Source organism: Dermacentor variabilis, chromosome 4 (assembly GCF_050947875.1).
Source record: "Dermacentor variabilis isolate Ectoservices chromosome 4, ASM5094787v1, whole genome shotgun sequence".
NCBI lineage: Eukaryota > Metazoa > Arthropoda > Arachnida > Ixodida > Ixodidae > Dermacentor > Dermacentor variabilis.
The window spans coordinates 182,032,537-182,059,703 of NC_134571.1; the positions used below are offsets into that span (position 1 = coordinate 182,032,537).

At 45.4% G+C, this 27,167-nt stretch overlaps 1 protein-coding gene across 3 annotated transcripts in view; it reads left to right on the forward strand.

Moving 5' to 3' along the window:
* LOC142579982 (uncharacterized) overlaps window positions 1-18,016 on the forward strand; it is a 153,190-nt gene extending 135,174 nt beyond the window's left edge. For all 3 annotated transcript variants that reach the window (XM_075690680.1, XM_075690681.1, XM_075690682.1), the window contains 3 exons: window positions 4,352-4,496; window positions 13,786-14,055; window positions 17,859-18,016. In XM_075690680.1, the coding sequence (XP_075546795.1) occupies window positions 4,352-4,496; window positions 13,786-14,055; window positions 17,859-17,977 (534 nt within the window). In that variant the 3' untranslated portion in view covers window positions 17,978-18,016. The remainder of the gene's footprint in view (window positions 1-4,351; window positions 4,497-13,785; window positions 14,056-17,858) is intronic.
* Window positions 18,017-27,167: the final 9,151 nt, after the last annotated feature.

Below are 27,167 nucleotides of genomic sequence, written 5' to 3' on the forward strand. Positions count from 1 at the left end.
CTAACCCTCAAGCACCCTGGCACAATTCATACGTCAGGCGACTATCTAACAAAAAGAAACGTTTGTTCCGTCTTGCCAAATTTTCACCTTCTATTGAGCGATGGTCGACTTACAAGACTGCTTCCGATACATACGCGAAAACCCTGAAACTTCCAAAGAACAACTGCTTGCCTTCTACTTTACCATCCATTTTGAAAACAAATGGTAAAAAATTCTGACGCATTACACACCCTGCAAATTACCCCTTAATTACATTGCAAGATACCTCCGGCAACATAATCCCGAATAATCTTTGTGCTACCGCACTGAATAGAACATTCATTGAAAGCTTTTCCTCGAGCACGACAGTTGATCTTCCAGATATGGCGTACCTCGAATTTTCCATTATGTCACCAATAGCTATCGATCCTCCTGGCGTTGCTAAATTAAACGAGACTTTAAAACACGATTCATCTCCGGGGTGTGATGAAATTAGTTTTAAATTCCTAAAAAGTACTTGCGCTTATAGCTCAATTAAACTGACACGTATACTTCTTTAACTTTATCGGGCGACCACTTTTCAGCACCTAACAAATGTTATCGCACAGCGCAGGACGCGCCTGGATGTAAAATAATTTTCTGGAATGTTATCGATGGTTTCATCCGCTGTCTTTCTCCGTAACTTGTGTAATCTGATTGCGTGAATGCGCTACGCGAATTGTGTAGAACTTTGTGGAAGACACGCGGGTCCCAGCGGTTACTCTGAAACATTAGGCGACTGATCTTTAAAAGCCGATGCGCTTGTCCCGCTGATCGGATTTTCGACGATCACCGACGGTGTTCGCCGCTATCGTTGTGCTTTAAGTCTAGCCTGTCTTTGTGGGCACAGGTTCGCCCAATAAAAGCTAGTTTTGTCTTTCACAGTATTGCTACCGTGTTCTTTAACGTCACTACCACGTGACAATACTAACAAAACTGTTTCAGCAGTCGCGTGATTCATCAAGCCTCCCTAATGACTGGAAAATCGGGAAGGGGGTCCCACTTCACAAGTCCGCTACTAAGCACTTGTCTCAAAATTATCGTTCCATATCTCTCACTAGCGCATGCTAGCAAATTACTAGAACACATAATTAAAAAAAACATCGCTACCTATCTCGATGATTACTGTTTGTTTCTTCAGCGCAACGTGGTTTCCGTCAAATATATTCCTGCGAAACTCAGTTACTCTCAATCACTGATAAATTACGATGCATTCTTTACCAGTCATCTTGCGCCGATTGCATCTTTTTAGACTTCTCGAAAGCTTTCATAACGTGTACCATCAATTTTTGCTTTATAAATTAAGTCATTTTAATCTTGATCCACATGTCCTCAGATGGACTCAATCTTTCCTTCTCAACCGCTGGCAGTTTGTTTTCACTAACGGCACAATCTCACCGCTTACTAACGTGCTATCTGGTGTACCAGAAGCATCCCTCCCCGGAGCACTTCTTTCTTTAATTTATATTAATGACCTTCCGTCCATCCTATCTTCTACCATCCACCTTTTGGCTGACGATTGTGAAATTTTCTAAGAAATACGTAACCTCAACGACAATAATACTCTCCAGACCAATCCTAATTTGGTATCTAACTGGTTCAAAACAAATGCAAGTTCATGCGGGTTTCTCGCTGCTCTAACACTTCTTTTTCTTATTGTCTTAATCACATTCCTCTTCATTCCGTCCCATCATAATATTATTTAGGCGTACATATAACACGAAACTTGACATAGAATGCGCTTACTGAATACATTACTAACAACGCTAATCGCATGTTATGGTTTTTACGTCGCAACTTCTCTGCTGCTCCATCGTCCTTAAAACTCCTACTTTTTAAAACAGTAATACGACCTAAATTTGAATACGCACCATCTATATAGGACCCTGGGCATGAAAATCTTGTATCTTGTCTCAAACTTCTACAAAATAACTTCGTTCACTTCATCTTTTCAAGTTACAACCGCACCGCAAGTATCACAGCCATGATAACTAACGTTTCCCTCCCACCTTTAATATCTCGCCCGAAAATCAGTCGCGTCACTCTATTCCACAATGTATATCATCCTGTGACGCTACGCGACGATTTTATTTCACCGCCGGAATACATCTCCCATCGCAATGATCATCGGCACAAGGTTGTCATGAAAAAAAGCAATACTAAAGCTTTTTTTCAGTCCTACATTCCCCAGAAATCTGTCGAATAGAACCGCCTCCCTCCCGATATTGGAGCCATTGAAGTTAATCAGCGATTTCGCGATGCACTAACAACCTTTCTTTATTTTAGAGAATGTTGAAATTATGTTCTACGAAAATTTACTGTGTTGTATTTGTTGTCTTTGTACCCTATATTACCCTCACCCCCCTGTAATGCCTTTGGCCCTGAGGGCATAATAAATAAATGAATAATAAAAATAGTGGCAGGTGAGATTGCTTCAATTTTGTGCCAAGCAACTTATGTTAGGTCTGCTGGAGTCGATGGCCGCAGCATATTGCAGTCCTTTCGTCAGGAAGTCTCACCTCTGTTCAGAAAGCTGGCGAACGACGTTGCAATAGATCCACTCTTTGCCTGCTCAAAGCGTTTACACTCCTTGACAGTATCGTTTCCCGTCACACAAAGCTTGCACATTAGCAAGCTGAAAGTGTTGTACGTGATGGCCTCCTCTGTCAGCCTTGCGGCACAGAGCAAGCAAGTCCTGGGTGTAAGCGAGGTTACAACTACGCGTCGACGTACGCGCGCGCGTCGCGAGATCTTGCTTAGCGGCGTTCTTCCGTCAGAATTACAGAGAGCCGAAAAATTCCTTCCGCATCTGTTTACACGTTTTCCCGTCAACAAGCTGATTTTCGTGATTGTCAAACCACACCCTCACAGTGCCTCGCAAGTTGAACAACAGGATGGCCAATTACAGTTGCATCATATATGTGGTGGTTACCCACACGTTCATGCATGGCCATCTAATTTTCCACTTTGACGTTATCTGTGCCACAGAATGTTCTCAGGTCTTTCGGATACGCCAGGACAATGGATGGGGTAGTTGTCACTGGCGCTTGTGCAGGCAGGTCATGATAATGCCGAGGCGACGACCACTACGGACCTCCGTGGTTTCTTGGGGCTACCACAAACGTCTAACAAAATGCCACGGGGCTTCATTAGTGAATTAGAGGCGTATTTACAGGGGATTTACAAGTACGAACTGCGGCAACAATGCATATGCAATATGGTTGCCCGAACCAGCCGCACGTTCTTCTCGCTAAGTTGTCTTCTCTGTTTGTAGTAGGCGTGTTTTCAACATTATGCCCCGCTGCTCCGTTACAATATTGTCGCGTAAAACGACACAAGCCTTGAGTATTTACAGTGTATTTACACCAAGGCACACAACAGCACCAAAAATGGTGGACAGCCAGAACACAAGACAGACCTGCCTTCTTCGTCTTCCTCTCCAGATAGAACGTCGCTTTCGAAATGATTTGTTATCGCAACAATATTCTCTCCATAACGTACGAGCCTTCTCTTGATTTTTCTTGTGCTCTCATTACTAAAAAATTATATTAGCAGGTCTACAGTGCCAAAACCACTTTCTGATTATGAGGCACGGAGTAGTGGAGGACACCGGAAATTTCGACCACCTGGGGTTCTTTAAAGTGCACCTAATCTAAGTACACAGGTATTTTCGCGTTTTGCTCCAATAGAAATGCGGCCGCATGGCCGGGATTCAATCCGACGACTTCGTGCTCAGCAGCCCAGCACCATAGCCACTGAGTGACTACGGCGGGTGGTTTCATTGCTGTGTAAATATGTGTGACTTCATTGTTGTGTATCTGCTGGCGTTTGGATGTAATTTTCTTCTGTATTCTTAGGTTCTTACCGTTGTTGGTTTTTTTAAATGCCACAAATTCTGATAATCAACACCTTCCAAACTCATTAGGTCGTTACCATCATGTCCTTGTTGACTTTAGCTTGGTGCATCATACAAAGTAATTTTCTGTGTTCCTGACAGAAGTGTTAATTTTTCCCGCGCAGGCGATAACTTCTTGACCTTACACCTACACAAAATTTGATGAAAGTTATTAGTTGCTGCATGCCCTATCTTTAAGAACAGTCACAACACTGGGCATTGCTTTATACGCATAGCATGCCTGAATGTAGTTAAGCAAGCCAAATGTTATGCTTTGCCCATCGTTATCTGGAGAATACTTCACTATCGTATTTCGCTCATCGTGGTCTGCTTTATGACCCCAAGGTCAGGTTTTCAGCGTATATGCAAATATGTCCAATTCACGTTGCTTTCGCTAATTCCAAACAATAAAAATAGTTTTTTTTTTTTCATTCCCAGGTTGTGGACGTGCACACGCGGCGGAAGCTGGGTCCCCACCAGACCGGCGAGATCTGTTACCGCTCACCGACTGTGGTGAGGGGCTATTACAAGCGACCAAAAGAAACCGCCGAGCTCTTCGATGAAGAGGGCTGGTGTATGTCGGGTAGGCACGCTGTTACCAATAGATACGCACTTTTGATTCCTTGTAAACGTTGGCCGAAAAATATGAGCGGACACACAATGCGTCCCCGCTAGCACTAGCGAAGCGCAGAAATACGCCAGAGCACTGTGGAAGGACTTGACCAAATATATGTTATCCACTATTTTATCGCGCAAGTCACATTACTTTGAAAGCGAAAGCATAATATGCCGCATTACGCGAACATCCGTTGTTGTCGCTGTCGCTACGGAGCGATGGTACCAAAGCTGGCCGACGCGCAAACAGTAAAAAAAACTTGCAATTCCCCGGGAAAGGCGAAGCACCACTTGCGATAGCAAATTAGAAGGTAGCTTTACGAAGTAAGGATAGTAGTTTTATCGGTCATCTAAACTTGTAAACATTCACTTAGTATAACTAAATTAACAACGACAGAATTTGTAAGCGTAACTCGACGAGGACGTAGAAAGAAACAAACACACGGAGACAGCGTTATCATTCTGTGTTTGCTTCTTTCTACGTCCTCGTTGAGTCACGCTTACAGATTCTATCATGGAATCAAACCAACTAGCCCGTCAACGTGCGTTAACTAAATTAACCGGCACTGTGTCACGCGCGCACACGTAAACATGAATACACATCATGTTTACGTTCGATGACAGCGGAAACTATGAAAACGACGGCATTAGGAATCGCGGCAGCAAGCCGCGAATCAATTGACCTCCGAGCATCTGTCGATTCTAGGCGTACGAAACGTGGAAAGCCCAGCGCATACGAAACTACGAGTACAACGCACACTGCGCAAGCACTCCAGATCGCTTTCAAGATGAGGCCCGCGCGCGCGTGCTCTTTAGTCACGTCGGAAACCCCTTTCAATAAGGTCCCTCTATAATTTTTAACGTAGCGACCTCCGCCGCGCGCGCCACATAGGAAGTTCACGTAGCAGACGGCGCCCAAGCTAAACCGCGGCATTGATGAGGTGAAAAAATACCTGCACAATCGCGGAAGTAAAACCTACTGGTGCCTGACTGTGGTGAAAAACGAAAGGAGGGCCCCAAATGCTAAAACTAGTACTTTAAATTCGAATTAGCGCTGAAAGAGAAAGGCTCAAGAGAGCGGAATGAGTGCATAATCACCTCGATGCCGCATGTTGACATTTCGTTCGTTTGCGCTCGTATTAAATTACAGGATATGTTCACATCATAAATTATCGGCATAAAATTACGAAGAGCGTGAAATGTTGATTTACTTGCATTTCATCAAAGAATCGAAGCACTTGACGGGTGAACGACACGGAGTCGAAGACATCGCGAGACGTGTTTCGTGTCTATTCGCGCGAGGCTTGGTGATTGCTTGCGCCTAATTCTGTTTCCTCTGTGAATTATTTTGCTTGTAAGTTTGCTGCGTACACATAGTGGTTACTTTGAACAAAGAAGTTGTGTAAAAAAGAAGGCTGACAGCCGTTTGGACCGAAAAAAATCCGACATAGCATCGCTGAAACGTGCGACCCTCACGGAACTAAACAACATCATGAGTGTGTGGAAACGAGTGCGCCAAGAGCCTTCTTGCCGCTGAGTGTGTCTGTCGTGTAGCGATTACACGAAGACTGTTGTGTTTTGTGGTTTAGTGCTACGAGCCAGTGCAACTGTCGTGACATTCTAAATTAGCCGGCGCTATGGATCGTGTCAGCGAGTCTTCCTCGATCGTGTTCGGGCTGCGAGCGCGATCTAATTTCGCGGCACACCAACAACGAACGTAGTGTGTGCGCGTGTGTGAATACGGTTGACTGTTCTCGTTAACCGAGCGACATCGCCACGTATGCTTGAATCATCATTCATTATGTAGTTTTACGTGCCAAAACCACTTTCTGGTTATGAGGCACGCCGTAGTGGAGGACTCCGGGAATTTCTACCACCTGGGGTTCTTTAACGTGCACCTAAATCTAAGTACACGGGTGTTTTTGCATTTCGCCCCCATCAAAATGCCGCCGCCGTGGCCGGGATTCGATCCCGCGACATCGTGCACCATAGCCACTGAGCAACCGTGGTGGGTAAGCTTGAATCATGACGCGCATTGTTGTGTTTATGCCTTTTCACCTCCGTGCACCGCTAAAGCCCCTTAAGAATTACAGGGCCCTTATACGAAGCGCATGCGAATTGGCCTAGCTATTACTGCATTGTGTTTTGCTGACAATCCGTGTATCGCTTCTGGCGTTTTTCTTGTGTTAATTTGTAGTTGTGTGTTTTTCATCATTAAAATGGCATCGCCGATTACTGAAACATCTTCCATCGTAAGAGAAACGGGGAAGGATAGAGCTCGCAGCTGTATGTAATGTACTTTGATATATCGTATTATACTTTGTTATTTGATGGCCAGTAGCAGTGCCTATGCAGTATTTGTTTTTAAAAGCAGAGTAAGGCGGGCATTAGGAATACATTTATTAGCACATGTAGCGCACAAAATGTGATTAGGATATGCAGAGTCGAAAACGACTTCTTGGAGATATTGTAATGTGCAGTTAACAACGTGCGCGCAAACACGGAAAAGTGTAAAAGCAGAAGTCGCTGCTGAAATTTGTGAATTTTTATCGCACATAACGCAATGCGGATATTCGTCAGCAAGTTACTGCGCATTCTGCCTCGCCATTTACTCGCATGCTAGGTCATACTGCACTTGCTAAGCCAACGGGCTCATAATGCACTAAAATCATTAATCTCCACAAATTTCGGCCGTCAACATTCATGCGCCGGAGTGAAATTCTATCGCAGCTCTGCACTCACACAGGTGTGTACTTTTTGTCCCACCTTCCTATCGCTCTACGTAACTTTCCTCGCATAGTCGAGCAGTTAGTGAGAGTTCAGTCTTTCTGTCCAATACTATGCGGTCACATTTATCTTCTAGTTAGGTTTTCTTTGCCGCGCAGGAAGCAAAATATCTTCTTGACTTCCTCCGTCTGATATCGGCACCCACCCGCACAGCAACAAGGTATTTCGGTCCTTCGAATCCTAGGTCATACTGAGCTATTCAGCGGGCTCATAACGAACTAAAATAAATAATCTCCAAAAACATCGGCCATCAAGGTTCATGCGCTCGAGTGAAATACTATCACATCTCGACACACGCACGTGTATACTTTCTACCGCACCTTTGTATCGTTGTATGTTTGTTGCCTCGCATAGTCGTGCCGTTACTGACGGTTCAATGTCGTGCCGTCCAATTCTGTCCAACCATACTTTTCTTCTGGTTAGCTTCTGGTTGCCGCGTGGAATGCAAAATAACTTTTAGCCATCCTCCGTCCGGTTTAAGCACCCAGCCGGACAGCAACCAAGCATTTCCCCCCCCTCCCCTCGGAACGAAATTAGCGCAGCAATGTTCATAGCACAACAGGCGAAACGCGCGCTCTTCGCCTGGAGCGCAGGAACTTTCATGGCGGCAAAGGGGCGGAGCAAGGTCGCATATCACCGATGAGCCTATCGCTGGCGTCGCCGGCTGGGTTAAAGCCTTTCTCTACTTTAAATTATTGTGGGACTTTTGCTTTCAAGATACACGAACGCCGGCAACGCGCCCTCACGGCGTGCGCCAAAGGCGTCTACTACGGCGTAAGCCAACGGCGTCTACAACGGCGTCCGCGATTCGCGTGGCCAACGCTGTAAAAGACGCCGCGGTTTTCTGCGCTCTGTGTACAATGCGGCGGGCGAAGAGGAGATCGAGGCACCGTAGCAGCCGTTGGAGAAGAACGCCCCTCCTCTCTCGCCTCACCCCCCTGCCTCGCGCGTCACAGGTGAGGGCACGCATCTGGGCCGCGGTCATCGCTCTCGCAAGTGAGCTTGAACCGCTTTCGCCGGCTCACCCTCACACGCTTTCCCTCATACGGAACCTCACGGTGACGCCAACGGCGACGGTAGAAATGCGCCTGGAGTGTCCTTATAATTGCTATCGCAATAAAACGCGCCAAAATGCTCGGATTGACATCAGATTTGTCAGGGAGACTCATGTAAACAAACTAAATAAATTGCTTTGAAACGAAAATTTTGTAAATTTGTGTCTGGGTCGGAATTTTCGTCCACGTTCTGAGTAAAGCACGCTTTTCCGATTCACGGCGGCTCCACGGTTCTCGCTGACTACATGTGCCTCTAGTTCGTGCGTCATTGCGTACGTCACGTCGCGTTGAGACGCGTTGACACGTTTTGATTTCGCCTCAGCAAGGCACAGTTAGAAAGCAGGCGATAGCTTGCGCGGACAAGGAATGAACGAAAAAGAACATTTCACGGAAGGCATTATAATATTTTCGCATTGCCACACGCAAGCAGTCTTAAGTGTATCTGCCGAAGTTTTTTGTATTTTGGCTAATTGCATATTTTCTCAAGCCTAGGCCAGAACTAGGTCAACTAGCTTTATTTGTGCACATTGAGAAAACATTGCGATACGAATAACGTCATGTTCGTCAATTCATACCTTATTAGCACAACAATTATTATTTCTTCAACTAAGATACACACTACTGAAACATCGCTTCAGCATACATAATCTATACTTCGAATATTTTGCTAGTTCCCAGTGGATAGAGAAGTACTTTGGGTTACCGAATGTAGCAAATGAAACATAATACTTTGGCCAATGTTGTAGGAAGTACGACTAATTAACTTTAATGCAGCATTACTATTAAACAAATTAAAACATTATCAATGTAATTGTGTTGATTCGCGCAGCTACATCTAAACATTTATTATTAGCATCAATACTGTGATTACGTGATCTTAAAAATTGTGCACGTGCAAGTGACAAGGTTAAACGCAAGTGTACTTCGTGGTTTTTTTTTAGCTGTTTCGATAGAAAAAAAAATGCTTCGTAATAATTCGGGGGAAAAGCCAATAAATTCAGGGCCAGGATCATGGTAAGAAAAAATGGTAATTATCCCATGTATCCACACCAGAGTGCATAGGCTTTTTCGAAAAAGGTTCAGAACCATTGCACTCTATGAAGGTGGATGAGCACTGGTGTGTATATATAGGGACAAATATGCTTGTAATATGCAGGGTGTTTCAGCCAACACTTTCAAATTTTTTTAAAGCTTGCCTGTGGCAGCTAGCTTAATTCTAGCTTATGAGCCGGTCTACACAAAGCGGCGGACACTACTTGCACAAAAAGTTGAAATGCACAATCAAATAATTAACAAAGATTCCCTAACTATTTTTTAGCTAAACATCTTATGACCCATATTGCAAATTACAAATTCTAGCAGTAAACTTAGCGGATACACTTGGAACAAATTCTCAGGACGACACCAGTTTCGAGATATATAACCGAACCTGGCGGAAAAATGAATTGGCGTTAAAGTTACTTGTGTGCTTCAGGGCATGAAATTACGTTTTCTTAGCAAGTTAACTGGAACAAACAATGCATTTCTCCGCAATGTTTGCGAACTTATATCTCGAAACTGGTCTCAACTTGAAAATTTGTTCCAAGTGGATCCGCCTTGCGAACCGCACGGCTAGAATTTGTAAATTGCAATATAGGCCATAATGTAGTGAGCTGTAAATGAACAAGTGAATTTTTAATAATTAGTCGATTTCGCATCTGAATTTTTTGTGGAAGTATTGTCCGCCGCTTCGAGTAGACCAGCTCATGAACAAGAATTATGACGCCTGCCACAGAGGCAAACTTTAAAGATTTTCGAGTGTTCGTTGAAACGCCCTGCATATGTTGAATGAAAATAAAGGAGAATTAACCACAATGAATTTCATTATTAAAGAATATTTTGTATGTTATTAAATTACATTCACGATGCTTTTTTTATTCTTCAGTTTGATGTGTTTGTTCTATTAGATTTTTTTTTATTTATTATTCCGTTACCAAAGTGGCCACCGCTTTACGATCGCTATGATATACGGCCAGTGGCTCTCCAGCGACACTGGAAAAGTTCTTGGCGCATGTGAGGTCTGTGTACACGACCAACGACGAGTCGCGGGCACACTGGTGTTTGTGTGACACTGACTACACGACCTTTCCAAGAGAAATGCCGCGAACCGCTTCCCGTGCGGCTGATACACATCTATGTTGAAATCAGCCACAGTTACGATGAAAGTGCAGTTGGCAGGGGTGATCCAAACAAAGGTGCACACGCTTGTCGCTTGCGGCATGATCTTCGTCCGTATTACGTGCTGCCTGCCGTCGCCGTGGACATTCTCGCTTCTCTTCACGACGGTATACTTAAAATTAAATTAAGGGCTTTTACATGCCAAAACCACGATATGATTATCAGGCATGCCATAGTGGGAGACTCAGGAAATGTGGACTATCTGGGGTTCTTTAAGGTGCGGATGAACATAAGTTCACAGGTGTTTTAGCGTTTGGCCCCCATCGTAATATGGGCGCCGATGCCGGGATCCGATCCCGCGACCTTGTGCTTAGCAGATAGTATGCTTCGTAGGCGCGCTATTCTTCCACAGTCATTACCACACGTGGCCTGCCTGTTGCACGGGTGGAAAGGGAACTGAGATAATATTACGTGGTTTCCCCATAGAGCCCGTAACGTCAAACCTCAATCCATACTAAATAGTGTCTATTCCGGTTTTAGTCTGTATATTACCATATTCTTTTCTGACAATACGTTCTGACGCTTCTTGCGATTAAGCGAAGCTGGGGCATACCCGGCGATATGATTTCGCTTGATGTTTTAGCTCTTTGAGCTCTTTGGTGGCCGCCACTTTTCTGTTTTTGCCTGCGCGCACAAAACGCAAGAACCTAGCGTATATTCGCTGTGAAAAAAAAAAAGCTCTCAAACAAGATGTACCCGTCAAATTCCCCATACAGCAAAAACTGATAAGCCTATTTAAGAAAGCCAACGGAAAAAAAAACACACACACGAGAACCTCAAAAATGCTCGGTTGAACATGAGCCAAAGCCTGCTGAGTGTCAAGTTTAAGTAGTATGCGTTATATCACTAAGATTTGAAAGGCAGTATATCCGTGAAGCGTCAAGATGCCTAAACAGCAGACTCAGGGAACATATTGCCAGGGGGTAAATTTAGTTAAACGTAGGTGTATTCTCAAGTATATACAAATCGCAGCATAACTAGATGTACAAGATGGCTGTCCGTACAAGCATGCATGCTGTTCTCCACAAATCGCGGTCTCCGTTCATAGTCATACTGTGATTATGCCCCCCTGCTACGTAACATCACGGCCAGTCGGAAACCCACCGTCCCATGTGTGCGTGACTTACACGCATGTATTTTTGCGAATGCCACATAAGAACAGTATTGCGGGGCTCAATAATATGCAGCTTTGTAATACATTATTGCAGATTCTCCCACTTTTTCCCAAAATGTGAAGGTTTGCTTGCGTCTGTTACAATTAATCGTTTGGGTCTGAATGGCAAACGAGTAAAGGGTACAGGAAAGGCACTTGAGGGGATGGGCGGCCAAGTGAAACTTTGTTTATGGGGAGGGATGGTGACTTGTGGTGTTAAAGCCAGAAAATCACCTAGGCTTGATTTTTCAGTTTTTCACTGACTTGTGGCGAGCTTGCTCCCCAATCTATTAAAAAAGGTTCTAGGACGTTACAATAAAGACCTTACTTTATGCGACCACCTTAAGCAAGTCTTCAGTGTCTCTCCTAATGTCTCCATAAAAACACACGAGGAGGTTATCGAAACGAAATTCGAAAATGAATGCGTAGTGAGGACAACGTGTGAATGGCTGAAGAGTACACAATAAAAAAACCAGGCCAGCTAGCTTTACTTGCTGTACTTGTGCGATGTTAGTAAAATAGGGAGGACAATGGCTTTGAGGCGATCGAATACTTTTAAATAGTTGCTCCTTTATATTCATGGAGTAGTAATAGATAGCCGTAATGAATTGTATTTTTTGAAACACGAAACTGTGATCGTAATTGGTTGCTTTTCTCTGCAATGTGCACAAGCCTGTGCCATACATACATGTGCAGGAACACATACAGGATTGTTTAGGCTCGCCAACACCTGCTGGGTTCAAATACACGGCCGGTGTCCAACATTTCACGAAAATGCACTTTTTTCCACTTTGACTCTCCTAACTCTAATCTTAAGTATAATTTTCGAATCCGAGCAGCCGGAGTTCCCGACGAACGGGGTAGACATGGCAGTCTCCAACCGAAGGGTGCATTGGGAGGCGGCCTCACTCATCCATGACCGCGCCGATGAACTGTGCGCCATCCGGCACGTCGAGACAGCCGCCTGTGTCTAAGGACTAGAGGCCGTCACCTGGGCTGGCGTGCTTACGCCCCCACCCCACCTAAATTGCCAGTCATTTCGAATAAAATTTTCACTCACTCCGCGGTCATGGCTTGACACAGTGTGGGCGTGCCTACTATGGGGTCATTATCTGTGGAAAATTGTTTCAATCTCGCTGCGTAGGAAAATGCTACGGAAAAATGAAGAAAATGCAAATGAAGGTCGACAAAAAAAATGTAACTGGCTGCCGCTGGGAGCCAAACCCACAACCTACGCATTACGCAAGCGTTTCGCCACCAATTTTGCTACAGTGATAGCTATTAATATCACCGTTAACTCCAGTATGTTTGTGTGCCAGAGCTAGCCCAAGGAGTGTTAGCCAGTGATCATTATGGTCATTTCAACCACTTCTTGTTTCTTATGCGCATTTTTGGCTTCATTATCTCTTAGCGTTTTATGGTCTAGATTAACAAAAATGTAGCCCATAGGTTTCGCTTCTGCTGTCGTTCATTCACATGAAGAGTCTCCAATCTGCCAACCTTGATGCCATTAGCTACCATACAGGGTTTAAAGGCCACGTGCCTCCTCTCCCAGGCTCAAGTGTTAGGTGACGCCATCGGTCAAAAATAGATGTTCCACTCCGCCCATCAAATCTTTGAGTGACACTGGCTAATTATCCTAGGGCTGGATAGTACGCATAAATACTCAAGATTGTGGCCCGATTGATAGATGTTACCGTAGAACAGTTGATAGTGCAACGCACGCGTAATCAGAAGGTTGTGGGTTTGATTTTCCGGGGCGGCAAGTGATGTTTTCGGTCACTTTAATTTCACTGTTCTGCATAATTTTATAAATTTCTATTTTACCACAGCTAATTTCTCACATACTTTCCTTGGCTTCTTTGTCTCTTGCGTTTGTACGTTCCTGCATAACAAAAAACAATTGAGCGCCTCGGTTTCCCTTTTTCACTCCTGCATACAAGTTGAAAGAAATTCAAGCGCATGCGATGGCGAAATAGTGGAACCCGAATAGTATTTTGTTCTTAAGATTAGGGTGTATGAACATAATCATTATTTTCACGTAGGTGACGCAGGCTACTACGACGAGAGTGGCCGCCTGTACATCGTCGAGCGGCTGAAACAGATGATAAAGTGCATGGACAACCAGGTCGTCCCCGCAGAGTTGGAAGAACTGCTGCTCCGTCAGCACGCGGAAGAGATCGCCGAGGTTTCCGTGGTGGGCCTTCCGCACTCTGATTACGGCGAGGCACCTGCGGCTGCCATTGTCCTCTCGGAAGTAGGCGGCAGGCAGGACCTGGTGACACTCGCCGATAGGATCAAGGCCACCGTTGCCAGTGAGTTTGTGCAGGCAAACAGTGCCCGCGTTCTTGTGCGTTGATCCATTCCCATAATGACAGGAACTGCTAGAACATAATTTTACAAAACATCTGAATATGAGGGAGTATAATAAATAATCATGACATATATAACAGCAAATTTATTGATTCCCCTTCGCCTGCATGTTACTATCTGTTCCCCATTTATTGTGCGCTTGCGATCGAACCTTCCCCTTTGTAGAAAAATTTCTACTAAAAACGCCACAATCACACATCTCGATCAGCGCCTTCTTACCTGCATTTTGATGATGAACATGATGATTTTGCTGATGAACAGCAAATTTATTGATTCCCCTTCGCCTGCATGTTACTATCTGTTCCCCATTTATTGTGAGTTTGCCATCTAACCTTCCCCTTTGTAGAAACATTTTCTACTAAAAATGCCACAATCACACATCTTGATCAGCGCCTTCTTACCTGCATTTTGACGATTTCGAGGAATGGTAGCCATTGTACTCCGCCTATTGTTAGCACTATCTAGTGAGAAAGAAAAAAGAGAATAATTGAAGCCGAAGATATTACCCTCTTATATGGAGGGCTTACTAAGACGCCGAAGGAGCCCTAACTGTGAGCTCTTTCTTCATCATCACAAGCAGATGCAGTCCTACGCAATCGCGCACGTCCTATCAAATTTTGAAGCAACGTTTTCTTTCGTTCTTCCTGAGTCCCCACCAGACCAGCGAGATCTGCTACCGCTCACTGACTATAGTAAGCAGCAGCTCCTGCTGCTGCTGCGCTCGCTGGCTTGCACGCCGAGTGGGGGGAGTTAGAAGGCGTATGTGGTGTACTGTAGGGACGTGAGAGAGGCGTCTCTGAGCCTTCTTCATCGACAACGTCGTGAACCTCGCCACAATGCCCTTTGAAGATTTCTGGTCGTTGTCACAATACCCTCTGCAAAACCCTAGCCATCGACACATTGCTCTCTAGACGGCTGTAATTAAGCGTTAGCCCCGTGTAAAAGCGTAACAGAAGCTGCAAAGCTTACATTTTACATGCGTCCAACAACCCAGAGTTGAAATGGTAGAGTATAAAGAGGCAGCAGACAATGCGCATTGCCAACGCACTGAGGAAACAGGTGAATAATAGCCGCTCTTCGCACATGGCAGCTTGCAAACATGGGATGATCACACGAGAAGAGAAATGCCTCGTGAGAAAGGCGCTGCGTTTGCCGTCCGTTAATTAAAAGAAACACCACGACTACCCATCGCGACAGTTTCAGACAAACTAAATGATTTGATTTGAAGCATGATACATCATTCTGTTATTTCTGAAAACAAATAAATACTGAACAAATTGGTACATGCGGGCAACTGACGCAGCGCGTTCAGATGCAGTGCAGCTCTATAGCACTGCAGTGCCAAGATGACAACAGCTAAGTGGCTGTCCAGCAAATGAACACTTAGCCACAATGCGATGTGAGTTCGTGGGGGAATGACACTGTTTTCTCGCAGGCGTTGAACAATGGCGAACAGCTCCTCGAGAAAACATGTCTGGCAGTGTGTCCTGTGTATTACTTAGACAAAAATAAGTGGTTCACTCAAGGAAAAATTTAACATCACATCACGCCTGTCGTAGACCGCTGCAATCGCCTCCAATTAAAGTTAATGAACGCACGCAGCACAGAAAGCTACGCTTACACCCATTCCCCAGTGCGTGGAATCTGCATAATACTTTCTGTTCGGCCTCCCCTTACATTCTTGCACATGCGGGGTACCGATCCAAAATTTGTGGGTGTTCGGATAAGGTTCCCTCTTTTTTGTTTCGGTTAATCCCCAGCTCGAGAGCAAAAAATTCTTAAGATTGCAACGGATTCAGAGCTCTCAACTTTAGTTAACGCGTGTTAACGCTAGGGCTGACAATTCTCAAGCTGACTACGCTGGGATAGGCTAGGTAAGGGGTAGGGGCTGTTGACGATGAGCAACCCTGTCATTGCTAGGAGTCGCCAGTCTTGACGCGTAAAAAACTTTTCAGAAGCTTTGTTGTACTACCTTGTCGATATGTAAAAGAAGGAATGCGTGGTAGTTCTCTGGCCAGCACGGCTACCAATGCAATATATGTGCGGGGAACGGTCAGAGTTAAAAAAAATTCATGACAATAACTAAACCGCCCCCATGCTTATCACAATGCCACAGAAGACGAAAGAGAAGAATGTGCACCTGAGCTCTAAGCATAACAAGAGAATCTGATAGATTTTTTTCTCTTTCTCGTCTACGTCTTTTTCGCGCACTTTTTCGTTATTATAGAACCACACCAACTCACGAACCGCAAAGTTTTGACGCAGATTTACTCGTATTCAGGTGCAATAATGCAAATGTTGCGACATTTAACCATCCTGTGCAGGTGAAGCAAGGACTAGGGACATTTACTGAAATATCGGACTTTTGCGGTTAAATTCAATATGGTTGGCTAATGTTGTTGAAATGTGCACGAGGGACATTCGCGCACCTCCACATGGTAGTCCAAAGGCAAGGTAGATTTAGAGAAAGTTCATTCGGTGTCCTGTAGAACAGCCACAAATCGCTTTCCTTTGCACGAGCCTTGCGTTTTCGAAAATGACAAAACATGATCCTTCATACACCGTACTGTATGGGTATGCCTGGAAATGTGCGCACATGGGTTTCGTTGCGCCGTGTGGCACAACCCATCAGCCCAAATTTAATTTCTTCAGCAGATTCTGAAAACCGTGCTGACAAAAATGGTTGTCCAGCTTCGTTTTGTTGCTAAATAGCTGCAGACTCCATAAACATGCTATAAAAGCAAATTAAGACATGCGCTGAATGGAAGAAAGCCCCATGGCGTAATGCGAAGCATCCTCTAGACGCCACACAAATCAGTATGCAATGTATACCTGATAGCACTGATGCGCGGATTAGTGTGAAGTTGACAGAGGCGTAATCTCACCGAATCATTTGGAGACAAGATTATAGCTGACACTTGTTGGGGAGGGAGCTCCTCGTTCTGCAGTGTTAAAGAAAATTGCGCTGAAACCATGGACAATGATTTCCAATGCAAGCGAATAGCGAGCGTGGTTACAAAGCTATTTGCTTTATTAAACTTGATGCGCTCGAGGGTGTATAGTTCTTGCAGTTAGGAAACAAACTAGTCAGGACATTAATATGGCTTATGCGTGAGCCATCTTAACGATTGTCTTGTAAGAGGAGTTATATCTGGAGAACGTCAAGATAAGTAAAGAGCCCATCCCAGGCGCATGCCTTAAACAAAGAATGCAACGCACTCATCTGACGGACAACTTACATTTTTGAGGTTAGGAGGAATTTCTTTGGAAAGAAGGACATTCGCAAAAGCTGCAATGGACGATCGGGCTCATGCTGAAAGAATTTTACATAAATTTAGGGAGACGGCTGCGCCACTGAGAAGTCTGTTTCTTTGGACGCTAGAGAAATACGATTCCTCGAGGCGTATATCGAATGGCCAAACCTTTTATTTTTCTGCTGTATTTTTCACTATTGCATTCCACATGCGCGTACATACGTAGGTGCTTTTAGAAAGGGTTTGTGGAATAAATAGTCGCGAATAGTGCTTGTTGCGCGTCCATCCCATTTTCTATCATGCTGTGTTTGCTCGTTGTGCAGAATAATTTTTTTGGTATCCGCCAATTAGGCCCTTAGCAAATCCTGTTATTATCCGTCTTTAAAAGCAAGAGGTGGTTACCACTGCTTAGAATTTCCCACTTTGATTGCAGATCTAATCGTATCCAGCGGCGTATAAGGAATCGCTCGTTTTGTTCTACTACATTGCAGGTAACCTTGCTGCGCATAAGCACCTGTATGGAGGTGTTTATTTCGTGGACTGTTTTCCAAAGACGGAGACAGCAAAAGTCAACAGACCAGCACTGGCCCGGTCTCTACTGAAAGGCTAGCCCTTTTTTCTACGAATAAAAATTTATTTGTCAAAAATATTTGCGCATATTCTTGTGGCAAAAACGGTAGGTGTTCAAATTCGCTACATGTTCAAAACATAAAAAAAAACAAATCAAATTCAACTCATTAGAAATACGCGTAAATGATGGCTGTAAATGATTTGCTTTCACCGATAAGTGTAGGCACACTTTGAACTTTTCATAGGACGTCGCCCTGAGTGTTTTGTTACACGCGGCACGTCAGCTAGGGCCGACGTTTCATGCGTATTGACATTTGTGGCCCAATGAAGGCGTAAGGTTAACAGCGTGGTTTGAATAACGACTGTGCCATTCTTATGCGCGGCCCCATGATGGTCTAAGTTTAACAGCAGGGCACGAATATAAGTTGCATCATAATGATAGACATCCAACGCTTACTCGTATTAAACATGCACTAAGCAATACTAACACTGCCCTGCAACAAGTCTGAATTATTAGACGCACATTCATATGGACTTGTCAACATGGTGAAGTCGGCTTTCTAGGGACAGCACTGTGCCCGTAATGGACACAATTTTGCTCCTAATTATTTTTAAAGTTCTTTTTTATTACCATGTAAGCAGAAATGAAGTTGTAAAGGAAAGGAAATACAGATTTAAATTCTGGGGTTTTAGGAGTAAAAGCCTGATATGACTATCGGGCACGCCATAGACCCGATATCAATTTGGCTACCTGGGCTCCATTCACTTACACCTAATGCATGGTACACGGGCGTTTTTGGAATTCAAGCCTATTGAAATCCGGCCCAAATGAAGGCGAATACACACTGCAGGAAGCGAAGCAAGTGATACATCGGGCAAACTGGCCGCTGCGTCTATGATCATGCAAGGAAACAAAAGCTTTCGTTATGAAAGAACGGCGCAGAAAGCAGGTGGAACGGTATTGTGTAGCCTCAAGACGGAACGCACGAGGTAATGAAAACTGTGTTTCATTGTTTAACTTTGAAAAAGAAAGGTTCATGCGCGGCACGTAATCATAATGATCATATTTTATTGCTTAGTTTGCTAGCGCCTTTGTTAAGCATGTTTGGTAAACACCTTATATATACGCCTCTGACGTAGGTGAATGTTTTCACTTGTCCGTGACGGTACTGTCACCTCCTTGCTTGTCTTTGCCGCAGCATTCTTTGTTTAATTCTTCTTCCTGCCTATATTTCCGTTCTGCCGCCCACCGGTGCTCCCATCCCCCACAAGAGCAATTAAGCCTAGTCTGCGCTATGAATGAAGCGCTTAGTAAGCCGCATGCCGCTATGTACAATCACATAGGCGTGCAGGCATTGGGGAATGTGGTGAGTCATTATTTTCCCTCTTCTCGCTGGCGCCGGAAGAATGCAGTGAGGCTCTATCTTGCGGGCTGGAGCGTCAAATTTACGGCGTCTTTTTCAGTCAGCCTTTTCCCTTGCTGTTTCCTACTATCCACATATGTTATCCATACCTGGCAGACTGGCTGGGTAACTAGGCGGCGGGTGCGTGACCGGCTTGCAGTCTTGTCCGTTGTTGTCAGTGCATCGCTATCGCGAAAATTGCTTGCTTGAGGTCGTCTATTTGCCAACGAAGCCTACAAGCAGCAGCACGCCCACGGATCTTTGCGAGTGCTAGACATAATTAAAGACAAAGGCACAAAAAGATGTCTACGCTGGCGGTCACCGTCTTGACATGTGGAATGAGATCGGAAACAGAAGAACCTAGATCTCGCAAAAGGTGAGCGCATTTGTTTTGCACATTTTGTACATTTTGTAAGGCGCCAGATGTAGTGTATTAGAAAACGGCGCATAAAGTTGCACGTTTTACAAGCAAGCGGGTTTTTATGAACTGAATTTAATGGTAGCATGCGCTGGCCTTAAAACTTTTGTCCACTTTCTAAACCGCTAGGGGTTGTCGATAGAAACCTATGATTTTTGAATAGTACCGTTGAAGTTCTAACATTTCTTGGGGTTGCTTCGTTAACGTTGAATTATATTTTCATTCGCGTTGCCGTGCACTGCGGCGATTTGTCGATTTCAGATGGCCTTGAGCATGGTTCGCTTTTCGCTATTGCAGCGTTGTTTGCCTTTGTCGGCTATATTCTTTTCTTTCGGCAGTGATGTGCGCATAATAACTTCAGGTGGACTAGAAAGTTTGAATGGAGTTATTTATCTGTCGTAATTGCATTTTAATAGGTAATATATATATATATATATATATATATATATATATATATATATATATATATATATATATATATATATACATTGTTACATATCAACAACAAAAATACGTTAATTAGACGTTTGACACAGGGCAGAACCCGACCCATGCACGAGCGCCTATCCAAACGTCCACGCAGCAGGGACACCGACTGTTAACGGGTCCACAAAAGGCCACAACCTCCATCCCTACCTGACAGCCTGAACTAGTGATGAGGACGGTGACCTCAGGTTCGCAGGTTGCTATCTGCCACATATTCCATACAATCGGGCTTCGGAGGCGAGTGACTGCGGAGCGTTACGAGTATGGGCGTGGTATCGCACGGGAATCGACGAATGTGATTTACTGCTGAACATTCTTCAGAGTCCTTATCTCACTCGCCTAGGGAAGATGACGGTATTAAAGTCGTATACTTTTCGAGCAGAGGAGGACAGAGGGTCCTGATGTGAACTCGGACGTTTACCTTGCTCCTGCATGGAGTGAGCTTACGTAAGCGGAGCCGCGTGACGAAGCCAATAAACCCATTTTCCTTTATTCCTAGAACTGGATGTATTCTTCGATAGGCTTGGTGGATTACTTGCTCTAACGCCCCCTAAGCCACATCAAACTGGTTGACATCGGTTATGTCAAGAATGCAATGCTCGTGATCTGGGATTTGCGGACCTGTGTAGTGGCTCCGGGAGACACGAACTTCGCAAGATCAAGGGAAACTACGGAAGGGAGAGCGGCTTCTGAGGATCCGAGGTCAGCAGGCGTCATCTTCGTCTCTCAGGAAGGCACAACCGTCGCAGTAATGGCGTGGATTCTTAGACGACTCGAGGAAGCTGCAATGAAGAACTGCATAAACCAGTTTCAATATCCGGGACTGGCGGACATGGGAACGTGGCTCCGGGAGACACCAACTTCGCAAGCTCGACGTTGGGTGAGTGTTTGACCGACTACGTTTGGCCAGACGATAAGGACACAGTTCTCTTGGACAATTAACTGTGATTGATCCCCACTGGATTTTCAGGCAATATAAGGAAGTTGTAGTCAGGTTTCGAAAAGCGTGGATATAGCAGTGTCAAAGAAAGAGGAGCTTTTGCTCTTTGCAGCAGAGCTCGGTAATACGTCGCGGAAGCCCGAAATTCGTACTGCGATTGAAGAATTTGGTTTCGATAAGGACGAGCTCAAGAATGCCGGGGAAAGAATATGTCGCCAAAAGGAAGAGAAGGACGCGAGAGGACAGAAGGAGCGGAAGAGAAAGTGCGCGAGAGGAAAGAAAGGAAGGAAGAGAAGGAACAAGAGATGAAAAAAAGGGAGGAAGCGAAGGGACACGAGAAAGAAGACAAGGAGTGGCAGACAGAAATTGAGCTCCAAAAGGAACGATGGTAGGCAGAATATGAGAGAGTGAAGAGGCAGCATGAAAATAAGTTCGCGAAATTAAGCGAAGAAATAGCGACACTAACGTGCAGGGCGGATAAGTAGGAAGAACACCAACACGAATGAAAGAAAGGGATGAAGAGAAAGAACACGAGAAAGAAGACAAGGAGTGGCAGGCAGAAAATAAGCGCGTGAGGAGGCAGCATTTAATTGAGTCCGTGAAATTAAGAGACGAAATAGAGAGATTAAAGCGCAGGGCGGATACGGCGCCACTACAAACGTAAAGCGTTGAAATGACGAGTTTGCTTCAGCCGCACGAAACAGCCGATGAGATCGGCACCTGCCTGATCAATTTAGTACCAGATTGTGACAGGCGAATATTTCACCAAGACACATAGCTGCTTGAGCAGCTGACGGGAGAAGCCACGCAGGTTGTAGCTGGAATGAGTGCAGCCGATGCAGCAGTGAACAGATCAGTGAAGGCCGGTTTGCGCGCAAAATTCAGGCTCTCGGCAATGGAATTTCGGAGGAGATTTCGAGAGGAAAGAAAGAAGCGTAATGAACGCTATGTCCAGATTGCATGTCGCCTGAAGGATAGTTTTGCAGATTGGGTGAAAGAAGCAGGGCGTATAACAGCAGTAAACTGGCAGATTTAGTCTGCGTAGAAAGGTTGGACAAGCCCTGACGGAAAACGTGTGCCTTTCGGTTAAGGACATTCATGATAGTGTGTCTGTAAAGAGTGCAGCACAGCTGGCCGATGAGTAAGTGGCAAGTCGTGCTTTCAGGCCACAAATTAGTAGAGCACAATACTATCAAAATCCTTGCCGACGGCCACAGACACGCCCTCAGTGGCAGAAAACCACAGAGAAAGAGGACGAAATAGCTAGCTACTGAAACATAGTTCAGATGGATGAGGAAATCTTTCTGGTTTCCTCGACCGAAATTCAGGAAGAGATTCAGGCGCTGAATTGCGACGCTAAACGCAGTGCACTGAATGAGGGTGAAGCAACTAGCTAGGGAGGCTTAATAGAGCCAGGGAATGAAGTTCTTCAGTTTCCTCGACAGACATTCAGAAAGAGGCTAAAGTTCTGCGCTGTGTCGCTGAACAAAGTACAAAGGAGGAGAAAGGAGCAGCTAGCTAGGGAGGCCTACTTAAACCAGAGGAGGGAATTTTCCCGATTTCCCCAACAGAAATTCAGGAAGTTGCTAAGGATGAGGGACGACCGACTGAAAGAAAGAAAAGGCACTCGGAAATAAGCACCCGAAACAGTGCTAAGAGAACGAGAAATCAGAAAAAATTAGAAATACAGCAGGGAAGGCAACGCGACTTATTCAAGTGAAAGTCACGAAGGGCGGGGGGAAGCGCAGCAAAAAAATATTTAGAAAGACGCGTTTCTCGTTTGCAACGTTAGGAGTCAGCGTGTACGAGTCGCCAGACGAAGTTGAAAAGCAAGCGGCGTTCGGCGGAAGGAGGAAAGGCAGGGGGCAATTAGTTCCCCATCATTTTGTTATTTTCGAGGTATTGCCTGTATAACACGAGAGAACGCGGCAGTTAGCCGATGCGACGTGGTCAAACCAGGCAGTACATTCCAAGGGCAACGCCAGAAAGCCAGGTTGACAGTACTAAAGTTATCGGGGATCTGCAGCGAGGTTAATCACATATGCACTCTTCGTATTCCTGGGTTGACGACTTTGACAGGAGTTTTCAGAGAGCGCTCGCCTCGAGTGCGGCTTAAGGAGCCGGTTTCGCGCACTTTAAGTTTTGGAAACTTAGTTTTTTAGATATGTTGTTCTTTTTAGCAGATAAGCTTCCTCTTATTTCTATACTCTTGCAGCGCGGAGTCTAAGTTAGTTGTTAGAAACCTGTGGTTGCGTGCTTGAGTATCAGTTCGCTTTTAGAAAGGTCGTGAGATTTTTCGCTGTAAATTAAAACGCCTTCTTTAAAGGAGTCCTTGAACAGCACAATTTATAAAATCTTAGTACTGTCCTTTTGAGGCGTGTCGTGGTCGCAGTAGAAATGCGTTGGTGCGTGTCTCGCACGTGTAATCATGAGACTAGAGCGTTTGAGAATTGCGGAGAGCGTGGGTGGTAGAAGTAAGAAATAAGCTCGAATTTTCGTGTAGTTTAAAGCACGTAATTTACGCTGCAGATTTTTTTGTGTTTGCATTAGAGCATGTCCTTTGTGGACCTGAGGAAGAAAAGGCTAGTACGTCAGTCGCACGAAAGTGGAAGATTAGTGGAGCGTATTCTGAAAATGTGGATTGCCTGAGAAGGAAGCTTTTCCTTTACGACCTGCGCTTGTCTCGCCAGATGTCTGTGGAGAATGCAACCTCTGGCGTGAGGCCAGTAACCGTGGTCTAGGTGTCTCCCTTGCCCAACTTAACGAATGCTGTGAAGAGCATCCCGTGCTGCGCATCAGTCGAAAACTGACACCGTGACAAGAGACGTTTAGGCCCTCCGAGAAATTGTGTTTTTGCATGGAATGGGCAATTCAAAAGGTAGGATGCGATATTCAAGGTGCTAAATTCACGTTTGAAAGCGACCATTGCCCTCTTGCATGCCTGAATCAAATGTCGGAAAAAACGAAAGACGGATTAGATTGTCGCATTTAGCTGGAATAAGAATACAGATGATCTGAGCCGGACATATTAAGCAACAAAATCAAAAATAAAATCTTTAAGGAACGCTTTCTGTACGTATCGGTAGCGATGCTATTAAGTTACGCAACCTATTTCTTTCTTGTCGAGAGCTGACCCCGACAAGAAAGGAGAGAGACAGAGAGAGCGGTAAAACATTGGAAAGCGATACGGGTATCTTAGGGTCTGGTAGGCGTGTCGCTCGAGCATTTCGACGAATATGTGTATGTGGCTGTGTATTTCTAGGCAGGTGGAAGCAACAAAGCGAGGGCTGGGCCCTCGACCTGCCCTGTGACATCAGCCATCACTTCTACTACGACCATCGAGACCGCGAGCAAACATCGATGAAGCATCGATGTTTGCTGCCGGCATGATATCTAGTCACCAACAGGTCGAATCTCTCGGAGGCGGAGATGTTTGTTATGTCTCAACACCACAAAGGCGTTAATTACACGTTTGCCACGAGCTAAACACCCACCCAGCCATCAGTGACTACCCCACGTCAACGCATGAAGGGTCCAAAAAAGCCATCAACCCCAGCATTACCTGAAAGCACCAATTAATGATGAAGTGAGCCACCGTCAAACGCTACCGAACAAGGACGGTGTTGCATCTGGGTGGCAAGCCCGAAGGGTAGCGTTGGCCTGGCGGCCTGGGGCACAGCTGGAAGCATCCGAAGGTCCTGGCAAAGGATGAGTCGACTGCTAACAGAACAACTTGTTTACTATAGCATCGCAAAAGAGCGGCCGGTCAGGTCGACCGAAGTGGAGAGACGGGAGAGCACGTTACTCGACGGAAGAATTCGAAGCCTCTCTCTTGGCGTCCGGGGGCAGCTGCTTTTATACTCTCGGAGTCGAGGGCAAGAAGGAACGCTTCTGCCTGGGATCCACAATATTCTGATGGAGTGAAGGTTGAAGCACCAGGAGGCGGTCCGAAGGAGACTAGCCGCCAGCGGGGCGATGGAACCCTGGATGTATCGAGAACAGGCTGGGCGCGAATCTGTCAAGATAGGGCCAATGGTTGGGTAGGACGCGGCCAAAGCGATGGCAACCTCCTCTGCATGAGTTATTGTGTTGGCTCTGAACGAGAGGCCGTCCACAAGGTGACCGTCTATGATCACAGCCGGTGCCGGTTCAGTATGTACACCAGAGCGCTATTTGAGAGTTTTATTAGGAAATGAATTATATGGACACTCCAGGCGTATTCCTTCAGCCGCCATCCCCGTGAGGTTCCGCATGAGTGCAAGCGTGTGAGGGTGAGGCGGCGAACGCGGCTCAGTCTCACGTGCGCAAGCCAGAAACGCGGCCCGAATGCGTGCCCTCTCCTGTTATGCGCAGGCAGGGAGTGAGGAGAGCGAGGAGGGACATTCTTTTCCGGCGGCTGCTATGATGCGTCGATGGCCTTCTCACCCGCTGCTCCGTACAGAGTGCACACAACCATGACATCTACTACGGCGTTGGCCATGCAAATCGCGTCGCCGTAGTATAAACCTTTGGCGGACGCCGTAGGGATGCTTCCTGGCACTTATGTGTATTGAAAGCGGTCTGCAAAGTGGCTAAATTGTGCGCCCGCAGGAGTCTCATCTTGAAAGCAGTCTGCGATCTTTGCAGAGTGCGCGTAGCGCCGGCAGCTTCTTATGCTGCTGCGCTTTCGACGTTTCAAACTAGTTGAAGCGACAGATCCAAGAAGGTCGATTAACTCGCGGCTGCTGCCGCGATTCGTAACTCCAGCGTTTTCACCGACAGTTTCGGCTGTCATCGAGCGATGTGTGTTCATTTTTACCTCTGCGCACGTGACACCGTGCTGGCTAATTTAGCTAAAACACGCTAACGGTCTAGGTGGTTCGAATTTATTATAGAATATGTAAGCGCGACTGAACAAGGGCGTAGAAAGAAGCAAACCCACAAAGACAGCGCTGTCTCCCTGGGACTGTTTCTTTCTGCGTCCTCGTTTAGTCACGCTTGCGCATTCTAGCGTTGTTACTTTAGTTGGTAAGCTAATGTTTACAAGCTCATACGGCTGATAAAACTACTCTTCGTGCTTCTACAGCTATCTACTAATTTGCTATAGCAATCGGTGCTTCGCTTTTCGGCGGAACTTCGAATTTTTTAGCTTCTACGTGAATCTGCACATTGAAATGCGTCAGAATTGCGATGTCGGGTGTTCAATGAAATAAAAAAAAGGGGCAGCTTCGCAAGCCTGTCAAATCCCACTTTATTTTCAACTTCGTGGACTCCGAATTTGTGAGACTCAGTCGTTCTTTCATATCGCTCTTTAAAATTAAATATTTATATATTTAAGTTCCAATATACACCTGCTGAAATGGGGTTGGGCAGCATATGATGCATTTCATCTAGAAATGCTCATTTTGTTCAATTAATTGGAGCAACAACACGGCCATTTCATTAATGTACCAAGTAAGCATTTCCTGAAATTTTTATGCTGCAAAGTTTGATTGCGACGTATTTAATATTTGTCTTGATTGTAGTTTGGTAGTATATTTATTTGGAATATAGTTGAGAAATTCAGTAGAAGCACACGCTGAAATAAGAAATTCGGAAATTGCAGCAAAATCGATCATACAATTGCGGGACTGAGCCGATTCGTCACAGCTAAGTACAGACCGGCGGAAGGAGGAGTATTATGCAAGTGTCTATCGGAATTGCAGCACATAAAGCGGGCCAATCTGCCATAAAAATAAACTTGCGGTCTACGCTAGCCACGTGGGGCTGCGCGCCGACCACAGTGACGTCATACATGCCGACCTGCTAAGGTTCTTGGACACACTTCAGTTTCCCAGCTGCCTACGCGAGCCTACAGGTCAGCGTGACAGCAGTGGCTGTCACTGGAACCGCCTGAACGACGGTGTTACCCAGCATGAACAGGAGTGAGATGCAGAAGTCTTGGGCGGTGAGTTGTAACCATTCCTTTAAAAAAACTGCGTGGTCATTTATCGCATGCTTGAGC